Source organism: Poecilia latipinna, unplaced genomic scaffold (assembly GCF_001443285.1).
Source record: "Poecilia latipinna isolate Pla-1442-1.1 unplaced genomic scaffold, P_latipinna-1.0 Scaffold2483, whole genome shotgun sequence".
Taxonomy (NCBI): domain Eukaryota; kingdom Metazoa; phylum Chordata; class Actinopteri; order Cyprinodontiformes; family Poeciliidae; genus Poecilia; species Poecilia latipinna.
Window position 1 is genome coordinate 38216 of NW_015115099.1, and position 11523 is coordinate 49738.

At 38.9% G+C, this 11523-nt stretch overlaps 1 protein-coding gene across 1 annotated transcript in view; it reads left to right on the forward strand.

Annotated features, from left to right (window-relative positions):
- slc12a10.1 (solute carrier family 12 member 10, tandem duplicate 1) overlaps positions 1–11523 on the forward strand; it is a 39736-nt gene that overhangs the window by 4612 nt on the left and 23601 nt on the right. The window contains exons 2-5 of the mRNA XM_015019782.1: positions 3198–3354; positions 4326–4460; positions 4640–4715; positions 5195–5290. Of these exons, the coding sequence (XP_014875268.1) occupies positions 3198–3354; positions 4326–4460; positions 4640–4715; positions 5195–5290 (464 nt within the window). The remainder of the gene's footprint in view (positions 1–3197; positions 3355–4325; positions 4461–4639; positions 4716–5194; positions 5291–11523) is intronic.

The following is an 11523-nucleotide window of genomic DNA, read 5'->3' on the forward strand; positions in this document are numbered from 1 at the left end:
AATAAGAGGCAAAAAAGAAAAAGTTTGATAAAGGAAAAGCCTCTCAGACTCTGAGCCCGACAGCACCAAACTATTTTTTTTTATTTTAGACAATTAATTTAATTTCACATAATTATCACGGTAGAAGCCATTTGTTTGTTAAATACTTAAAACATATTTACCGTGTTTGATGTTTGTTGTAAATGACGTATACTCACAAAGAACGAGGTAATTAGTCCAAGTTTGTCGTTTATTGAACGTTCAGAAACTACACCGGCTGTGATGTGCCACAGCAAAGGTAAAACAACCCGAACAGGTGATCAACTCAAAACCACTCGTACCTTTTTATTTTCTCTCTCTCTCTCTCTGTCATTTAAGCACATCCGTTGCCGTGGCAACTGCCTGCACCCCGCAAGCCGAGCAGAGATTAGTTAAAAACATAACATTCAGTCTGTTACGATATTAGGTTTACAGGCTTTATATTTATTTTGGAATTATTAATAAGCGCTCCCTGAACACAGCGGTGGTTGATTAGTTAATTTTAAACTCCTGCTCTGCTCGTTATTTTGATAATGGAACCGAAACGCACAGATTTGCGCAACACCTTGTTGAAACAATAATTACTGAGATTATTATTTTTGTTCGGTCATTAATTTGAACAAGTTTTGTTGTTGTTGTTCTTTAATAAAGTTATGAACGTTTTGAGACCAGCACGAAGGTCTGAGGAGGACATGCTGGTCTCAGCTTCCTGGCGGCGTTCAGTTTGTCACCTAATGCTGAGATCGACTCAAAACCTTCCGCGATCGACGTATTGCACCCTGCTCTGGCAAAGCACGAACAGTTCAGAAACAATATGAAATGGGGAAAAAAGCTATTTATTAACTGATTAAGTCGTGTTTTAGATTGTTCTCGAAAAACTAATTAGTGGCTACACTCACGGCTGCACAGTGAACCCATTGATTTTTTACAGCAGACAGCCGCTCCCCTCTCTTGCAGGTGGGGACCCCCGCTAAGTCTTTTAGGGGTACGCAGGACCCGACCGTACCCCTGCAAATGCTAATTATGTAGTTGCTTTGATTAGATGATAAAATAGCTAATATAAACACTTAAAGCCTGTTTTGCCTCCATAATAAGCATTATAAGACTTAATTTTTTGTGGCTCCAGACAGATTTGTTTTTTTGCTTTTTTAGTCTAATATGGCTTTTTCAACATTTTGGGTTGCCGACCCCTGGTCTAACCTATTCAAATATGACACCCGAAAACAGTTTAAGAGCTGTTTTCTGCCCTCAAAGTTTGTATGTCTGGTTCTTTTAAGATTGTTACCTGGGATGTACAGGGACTAGGTCATCTGATCGAGAGGAAGAAGGTTTTGACTTACCTGGAAAAAAAAAAAAAAAAAAAAAAAAAAAATTCATATAGCACTTTTACAAGAAACTAGGTTATCTGTTACAGAACATTTGAAACTTAAAAGGGACTGGGTAGGTAATGTGTATTTTTCCTCCCATTCACAAAATAAGAAGGATACAGTCATTCTTATACATAAGAAATTTATCCTCTGCTATTTATCCTCTGCACACTTCAAATCACTAAATTCTCATTTATCTCAACCAGCACAACTTAAAATCATATCAAATTGGTTTATGAATAGAGGGAACTCTTTATGGTTAGATCTGGAATCCCGATCTTGTCTCCCCAGCAAACTTAATTCTCTTTTCTTTATAAGTGGCATAGGCCAAATAGTTGATCTCAGAAGTAACTTCATTGTTTATAATACTTTGCTGGCCTGGCAAGATGTGAATAAATATTTAAATATCTCCCCCACCTTCTCTTCTTGGTCATCGTTAATTTTGAACCCAGATTTACCAGCAGAGATTAGAAGCATTGGTTTGTCTGAATGGTCATCTAAGGGACTGTTAAATATTATGGAGATACTGGATTTTGACTCTGTTAAACCCTTTGAACAAATTAAAGCCAATTTCAATATTTCTAACAGAGATTTCTATAAATACCTATGGATCCGTCATTTTGTGAGCTCTCTCTTTAAGACAGGAAATTTACACATGTAATTGTTAGGACCAAATCTCCTAAAGGACTTATCTCTAAGATATATAGTTTATTATCTGGCTCTGACTCCTCAGGTTATGATGCTATGAAGCTAGTGTGGGAGTATGACCTTGTGTTGACGTTCAATCTAGCAGATTGGGAGGGAATCTCTAAAGGGGTCTTCCCCTACTGCACCTCAGTTTCTATACATGAGCAGAACTTTAAATTCTTCTACCGAACTTATTATACACCTGTTCACCTTCGGAGGATGTTTCCTGATGCTTCAGATCTTTGTCATAAATGCAAAATACATAGGAGCACATTCATCCATTTATTTTGGTCTTGCAACTGTATTAAAATTTTCTGGAAAGCAGTTCATCTGATAATACAAGAGATCATTGGTAAACAGTTCTCACTAACTCCCTCCTTCTGTCTTTTTAATCATGCTCCAGACATTCTACTTAATGCAGATACTAAACATTTGCTTATAAACCCTCTTATTTCTGGCCAAGAAATGTATACTACTGAGCTGGTCGGCACCACAGGCCCCTACAGTTGATATGTGGACATCACAAATCTCTGCTAGTATCTCAGTTGAACAACTGACTCATGATCTTCATCAAAAGTCAGACAAATTCTGGAGGATCTGGAGCCCATTGCAATCTTTCTTACAGAGACTTTGATTTCAACTGGAGATGAGGACTGTCCTCTCCACCCTTTTTTCTTTTTTCCTCTATTTTTTTTTTTGTTTACTTTCAATGTATTACTCACTTGGCTGTCTGACAGTTTGACTACTTGGAACCATGTCTGGGAATGTCTGTCTGTATTTTGTGTATATAGGCTATATGTATGTTTTTCTTTTTTGTGGACACTGTAGTCCACAAAAAAGACTACTGATTTGGGGTGGGCTGATTTTGTTTACTTCTGTTGATGTTTACATAAAGTTATGGAAATCAATAAAAAAAAGAGAAAGTTGTGGATGTTTAACAGACTGTAACAAGCGCAGAGCATTACACCATGAATGCATATTTGGCCTTGCCCTGCGCTGCTCCTATCAGTCACGTATCCTTTGCTCTTTACTCACCCTGTGCTTATGACAAGCAGCAAAATGGAGCTGGAAGGTATCAAACAAAAGCCATAGTTTTCAGACATGCTTCTGCATCTTGTCATGCAGCACATCAGAGCGTCGTGGCTCCAGGGCAGAGCTGCGCAGGTCCTCCGTCTACAGCACCATGGACCTGGTGCCCCAGCTGGATCATTACGCCAATTCTTTGCCACGCCAGATGATAAGGACCAGGCCGACACTTGAAACCCTGCGCAAGACATTTGAGGTACGTTTGTCCTTTAGTTTGTGCCTTTTGGCAAATTTTTCCATTTTATTAATGCGTTTTTCTTTACAACATCAATGGCAGCATATGGGAAAACATTAGGCAGTGGTTCCCAAACTTTTTCTCCTGGGCCCCCCCAGTGGTTTCCAAACACTTTCTGGACCTCCCCTTTAAATTACAATAGGGAGAGTTACGATCTTAACGTTTTACGCCCCCTGTTATACAATGTGTCTTGGGGGGAGGAGGGGGGGCGGTAGAGAGACTCTTAGAGACTCCCTGTTATACTCTTCCATCCACCCCCTCAGCATACACGGCGTTTATCTTTTTTTTTTTTTTCCAGTCAACCATCCCACGCCCCCGCCCTGCAATGGTAAGGTGCCCTCCCTATGGGGGCGTGCCCCACAGTTTGGGGACCTCTGCCATAAGGAGTGTAACTGCTGAATTTTAGCCCCTTGAAATGAAATGTGATAAACGTGTCTTAAAAATGTATTAATATTCAGACTGCAGCAGTATTATGTAAAATATACTCTTTTTGAGCTTTACATCATGTTATAATCAAAATCATACTTGGAGTGTTGCCTTGAGTCTATCATGCATGTTTAAGAAATCCTTCAATCTCCCATGGCAACCATTCAGCTGTCCAAAATGTCTGAGTGGACCTAGCTCCGCCTTCAAGGCACAGCTCCTCCTTGGAGCTCAAGTTTCCAAGCTTCCACCTCACAAAGCAGCCCTCTATGTGACTCCCCCACTGAGCTCCTTCAGAGTAGCCAGAGGCAATTAGCAAACACTTGATGGAACTAGCATCTGGTAAGCTATTTATTGGAGCTACCACAACAACTGAAGGTAGCATTTTGTGCTATAAAATAATTTAAAGTACCTGGAAAACACCTAATATCGCCCCTGTAAACAAATTATTTAATAGTTTAAGCCTGTCAGACAGTTTAGTTTCATTGGTTCTTTCCGTTGCATTAAAGGTTGTGGAGATCGGAATGGACGGAACGTCCACCTCTGACTCCGGCAGCCTGCCGGCACCAGATATGGGAAATGAAGGGTCCGAAGATCCTCAGGAAAAAGCTCCCGTTAGATTTGGCTGGATAGTCGGCGTCATGGTGAGATTTTGTTTCTTTCATACTGAAATTAATGCAGGTATCAGAAATTTTAAACATGCAACATTCATTAAAAAAAAATAAAAAAATCACATTTCTGAATTGGCAGCTAAATTATCAGCACAATCACCTGGTCACTATGGAAATATCACCCAGCTGTTTTCATTGGTCTTTGGTAACAGGTCCGCTGCATGCTGAATATTTGGGGGGTTATCTTGTTCCTGCGTCTGTCATGGATCACGTCTCAGGCAGGCATTGGTGAGTCATCGCTTCCGGGTTTTTGGAACTCAGTTTATTTGATGTTCTACCACTCACTGCACTGAATTTCTTCCTTCTTATCTTGAGAATATCTTGATTTTTATTGCTTGTTTCTTTTATTATTTTGCCATTGATATTACTGGAACTCTCCATGTTATCATAAATTTGCAAGTTTTTACAAAATCTTTGACTGTTGTGTTTAAAAATGTAAGAATTAAAACAAATGTAGGGCAGAAAACCCAAACACAATGTGGTAAAATGTTTTTGTTTTTTTTAACCGTTAATGTGTTATGGTTGTAATGATTTGGATTCTTTATTTGATGTACACATCTTGGGAAGGAAAGGAAGAAAAGAGAAAAATCACAAAACAGCAATGGATTCGCTTCGTATTTTCTCAATATGTTCAAAAAGAATATAAAATACAAAAATGAGCTATAATTATGACTAATAAATATATATATATATTCCTCTGATGACAGTGCTGACTTGTGTAATTATCCTGATGTCCGTGACGGTGACGTCTGCGACTGCGCTGTCCATCTCTGCTATTGCCACCAATGGGAGGGTGGTATCAGGTGAGTCCATGTGCAAAGTAATGAAATGTAAAAATGAATTTGCTTTATTGTAAATGAAAAATTATGCACACTATGGGAAATATGTACTTGGGCCATCAGTACAAACAAATTATACATCACTGTACTGCCTGTCTTTTGTGGACACTTGAAATGTTTGTACTCAGCAGAGAAACATGAAGGAAACAATGGAATTATGCACATTTATCTGTGTAAATAGAGAAAACAAATAAATTAAATTTGTTCTACAACAAAGTAAGCAATGGAAGACAAACATGCTTGAGAATTTTCTTGCAAAAATCCTTACTCTGTTTTATTTTGACAACCTGCTTTTATTGTTGATGAAAGATAACACCAAAGACTAATTTTTCTTGTGTAAGTTTATATAAATTGGCAATCGATGGGTTTCCACTGACCTGACATTTGAGCAAATCCAAAAAATAAATTTGCTCAATGTAAACACTATTTAAAAAAAACCAAACACTTTTTACATAAAAAAATTTTTGCACTGGCTTGAGGCGTATGTTGTTTAACAACTTATGCTGTGACCAAACCTATTTACATGATTTTAACTGTATTTTTTTAAATAGAAACACCTCACTTGCAAAATGTTATTTATTCAACATTAGTGGAGTATCAACAACGTTTTGCTCACATTTGTAGAGGGATTTAGAAATTAGTGCAGGAGGTTGAATTTAAAAATCGGCCAGCAGGTCCATTTGTCGTACAAGGTGCCATTTTTTTCTAGTTGTTCCAAAACATCTGTTCACACCACTGGTGCTTAGACACAGCCAGAGCTATGACAGAATGGTCTGAATCAAATATATCCATGTCTTAATATAGAGGTCCCCAAACTGTGGGGCGTGCCCCCTAGGGGGACGCCGTGCCACTGCAGGGGGGGCGCGGGAAGCCGTCTGGATGAAAAAAAAAAAACCCAACAAAAAACAAAACAGAACATGAACGGTGTATGCGCTGGGTTTTTACCTTAGAATCGCCAACTCTCTGTTATTTCTCTGTCAATTTGATACAGTAGGGGCTTCCGCACTTCCCATATCTCTGTCCTCTGTCACTTTTATCAGCAGTTAAAACTGTTTAATCCGTTGTTAACATGTTGTAGCCTGTTTTTCCGAGCTGCCTTTAAACGCACATGAGCGCTACGAAGCTCGCGCTGGGTTTACACCTGTGCGGCAGTGAAGGAGACCTGCTGCTGCTGTGCAGAGCAGCGCAGGTGTGTTAGAATCATGGCAGCAAACCAGCAAAACGCAAAGAACTCTTCACAGTTTTTCCCCCAAACTAACCGACTGAGTTGAGTAAAGCTGTTGGATGCAGGTAATGTTAGCTAAAAGATGACTAGCTAGCTAATATCAATACATCACCTTAAGCTTGTTAACAAGTAGCTTGTAGGCTACTGGTGATGTTGTCTACGTTCAGCTATGATTCCCCCACCCCTTGTTCGTCTGGAGCCGGGGCTGAGTATAACAGGGAGTCTCTAAGGGTGCGTTCACACTGCAGCCTGAAGTGACCCAAGTCCGATTTTTTCACAATTCAGATTTTTTTGACGGGACCGTCCACACTGCCAGTAAGTAAATGCGACCTGTATGTGTTCTGCAGTGTGAACAGGCAAGCGACCTGAAAGTGACCTGCATGCGCAGTAGAGGGCGCAATTGCGTCAGCGTTCTCAATGTTCTGCCATAAAAAGAAGAAAGAAGTGCTCAGTGTTTACGGAAGTAAACATGGAGGCTAACGGTGGAGCTTAGCTTACATATTTGAAGTTGTTGTCCGGCCGGAACTCCATATTAACAACTTAATCCTCATTATAGTCCGTCATGGTTGTTGTTTTTCTTCCTGCTTGCGCGTATCAGGACGCAGAATAGTGAGATTTGTTGAGAAACAGTGACGTTCAGTTCGGATGAAGGCGACCTGAACGTTATGGTCGCATTTGAATCGGATAAGTATTGGATATGGGTCACATTCGAAAAAGAATCCGACCTGTGCTGTTTACACTGCCATGAAAAGATCGGATACAGGTTGCATTACGTCAAAAAAATTGGAATTGGGTCACTTCAGGCTGCAGTGTGAATGCACCTAAGAATCCACCCACCCCCGACCCCCTTCACTCGCATACATTGTTCAACCAGACAGCTATTTGTAAGGCATTGGGGGGTAGGGGGGCAAAAATAGTTTGGAAACCACTGGGGGGGCCCAGGAGAAAAAGTTTGGGAGCCACTGTGTTGATATGACATCGTCAAGTGATGTTCAAAAGTAGAATCCATGACTACATTGTAGCAAATGGCTGTAAAATCTACAGTATGAAAATACAGTAAGGTGGCTGGGTTTTGAAAATGCAGCTTTTTACTGTGATCTGAAATACGTATGGAAAGTATATGGGACGTGATTGGACCGCTGGATCACGTGCAGAAATTTAGAACTGTACTGTAAACTTTTAATGAACAGTCGCATTGTGGGATATTTACCGGCAGGAGGCGAACGCTCTCAGGCTAGAGAGCGGGCCAACAATGATTTTCACCGGGTAAGTACCTTTTAACAAAACATTGTATGGCAATGTTGTGTTTTGTGTACCAAAATATATTTTATGTGGTTATATTGAGCTACTCTCGCGTCTATCAGGTTGTTTGGTAAAGCTAACTTCGGTTATTTCTCAGCTAGCTTTATGTTCAACACAAGTGCTTTTTAGTTCAGTTTTGATAATATATTTCACCCAGAATATACTGATGGCTGTATTCTAGTCTTTTTGTGGAAGTTGTTGGAGAGTAGGCTGCCTCAACTGTTTTTTTTTGTGTTTTTTTTTTAATTTTCTCACGCACATGGTATTAGGGCTGTTAACGCGTTAGCGCACGGGATTAACCTGAACATATTAAGGCGTTAATATTACATAATAAGAGCCTCTCCCGTGGAGGGTTATCTAGTTCATAGCAGCGTGTTACACACGGGGAGCTACGAACAGCAAATGATACTTTTTCCACAACAGCAGATAGCAAAGCAAGTTGAATAGTTTCAACTTTCTTGTGTTGGGTCTTCAGCCCGCTTTATATACATTTAGTTTGCTTGTCCGCAATTTCACGTGCACGAATTACACCGATCTTCTCCGGCTGGGTGAGGTCAACGGAGTTCCACCTCATCACAGGAAATGAATGTAGAGAAACATTTTTAAACCAATGTTTAAAACAAACTGACTTTCTATATACCTTCCTGAATATAAAAACCTGGAAAACTTGGGGTGTATTCAGACCAACCCAGGATTAGAGTCCTGAATCAGACTCAAATCCGTTTGTCTAGGAATTCCGAGTTTTTGGGGAGGTCTGAATGCAAATTTGAATTCCAAAACGGACTTAAAAACCAAACTCTGATCCGCCTAATAACCTAGGTCTCTGAACGGTTGAAGCAAACTCTAAAACGGTAGAAAACCTGTCTGAATACAACCTGACTAGAGACCGTTTCAAAAGCAGTAAGTTAGCAACTTTTCAGGACGGGGGCGATTCTAGGATCTGACCTTTAGGGGTGCTTAGCCCCCAGCATGCTAAGACCCATGAGAAGATATTTGTTGGTGTGGTTTTCTAAATCTAACTGCTTATTTACATACATTCACAAACAAAATTAAGAGACATGTTGTCAGTAATTCATAGAATAAAAGAACAATGTTCTTTTTACTCAAATATATACTTATAAAGAGTAAAATCAGAGAAACTGATAATTTTTTCTAGAGGTGTATAAACTCAGTTTGAAACAGAATCTCAAGACCACATCATACCTGCTAACATTAATGAGACAATCAGCTGTGGAGTGACACAGTGCTAGTGTGGTATGCTCCCCCGGAAATTAAAATAAAATCTAATCAAAACTATGCATTTTCAGTCATTTGTAGAACATTTTACTGAATTCATAGGATTAATAAACTGAAGACCAGTTTATTATCAAGGTAGAAGTTCAGGTTAAATACTAGTTCTCACTAGTCATTATCCTGAACTTTGTTTGAAAATCATACTTAGAAATACTTACCCTTATTTTTATATGCGACTGTTGGCCTTTTTTCTTTAAACAAGAATGTTTGTCCATGTATGGAAAAGTGGATATTATGAGTCAGGGTTTTACTATTTCAGTTCACAGTTCATGAAGTGAGTCTATCATAGTTTCAATACAAAACAACTTTCTATTCACAGACAAACAGCCTGACCCCAACATCCTGCACTGTTCTTTAGTTTCATCTTATTTAAGTGGTTCCAGAGGTTTGGGAAATTATGTACGTGTACAAAACAACACAACAGTCACTAATCAAACTTCAAAAAAGAGCAACAAGAGAAATTAACAAGGCTAAGGACCAGGATCAAACCAACCCATTATTGATCCAAATATTTTGCACATATACACAATTTTGTACTGCACTACAAAATATTCTACAAATAAATAAAGCCAATGCTGTACACAATTTCCAATCATAAATCTAAAAATAATTCTAAGTACTGCATTGCCACTTAAAATTACCCATTGAAAGAAAATCACTAAGCATATTTTGCATTGCAAATTATCATCTGAATAAAGGTGCTGATGATACAAGTCTGCTCCCATATAGCTGGTTAAAAAATCTACAATAGTGTTTACTGTTTTCTTTAGAGGCTGGTTCTACACCAAATTTACTAGAGGGGCCAATGTAGTCAGTGTTTTTTATGGAGACACTTAAAAAGGAATTAAACAAAACCAGAGCAGTATTTCATCATTTAATATTGTGAACCAAAGAGCCACTCGTTTCTCCAGAGATTCAGGTTGCAGATCCTGATCCAGCAAATGGAAAGTGTGATCCTATCTCCATACAGCAGCTAAAAGTGCAGCACTATAATTTTTAATTCATGGTTAAAATAAAGTGAAGGTTTAAAAAATATCCACCACTGAATATTTAAAAAAGACATTTAGTATAATTTCTTCAGAACTCCTTTAGGCCCCCGTCTAGAACCGCCCCTGGGCTGCAGGTCTGGTGCATTTTTGCTTTGCATGTTTTTTCTTCATTGATAGGAAGTCAGATTATCCAAACTGGTAAACCACATTAATAAAATATTAGTGAAATAATACATTAAATGACCCCTGAACAATTATTCATAAACTATATGAACATTTCTGAGTAAAACACACAGAAAGTAATGTAATATAGGAAATATTTAAGTATTTACTGTTAATCTATTAGTATGATTTGTTCTTTAAATGGCCACTTATTTTGGCTAATGCTATTATTTATTAAATATCATCCAAACTCAACATCAAATTATCAAACTGCAATAGTCAACTAAAATCACAATAAGAAACTTAATCAGTCATAGCAAAATGTTCTGTACAATATCAGCCTCAGGAGATGACTGAGGATGAAGAGACGTTGATGTCTGGTTCTTAAGGCTCTAACGGGTCTCCAGTTCCTCTCCTGATCCATTCTGTCTATCATACAGCAGCACACTGCGCCACGACAGACACGTTTTTTTGTCAATCTATGTACACTGTATCCATCCTCACTGACATTGTTCAGCTTATAATGTGCGTCTTTTCACTCACATCTGTATTTTGAAAGCATTTTTGCTTCTAAGGACATGGAATTGGGAAGAGGACGTTTTAGAAAGATTCGGGCTAGAAACGCCACTGGTGCAGGACATTCTGGTCAATATATTACTCTCGGCTCTGCGGGCTAACGAAGATTTCGTGTCAGTTGTCATATCAACGGGTCTGCGTGCTGACACAGAAAGCGAGGAAAAGCAGAATATAAGTGGTTTAAAGTTGTTTCACCTGTTTATCAGCTTAAATCCCCATAGCTGTGGCGCTCTGCAGCTGCTGTAATTTTTAAACCTTTAATAAATGACAACTGAACTAATTGCCTCATTTGTTTGAATATAATCATCAAATAGGATGGAGGGATTTGCTTAGTCCTCTCTTGCATCTTGATAGAAACCAAACTGTTTATAAATTTATATCAGGGGAGAATACTTACAAACATCAGCAGCTTTAATTTAAAATATATTTATCGAAATTGGGTAAGAAATAAAGGCGCTGCGATCATTTTTGTGATTCCTGCTCATACCGCATTGGAACAGCCTGGTTTCGTGGACAGACTCACCATGTAGTAACGGCCCCTGCAGGAGCCTCACTCGCGTTAGCGGCTAACAGGCGATGTCCAAACCAGTAATGTATATCAATGAAGAAGTTCTACAATGGCTAAAATCTAAAACTCCGGTTTTTGTTTA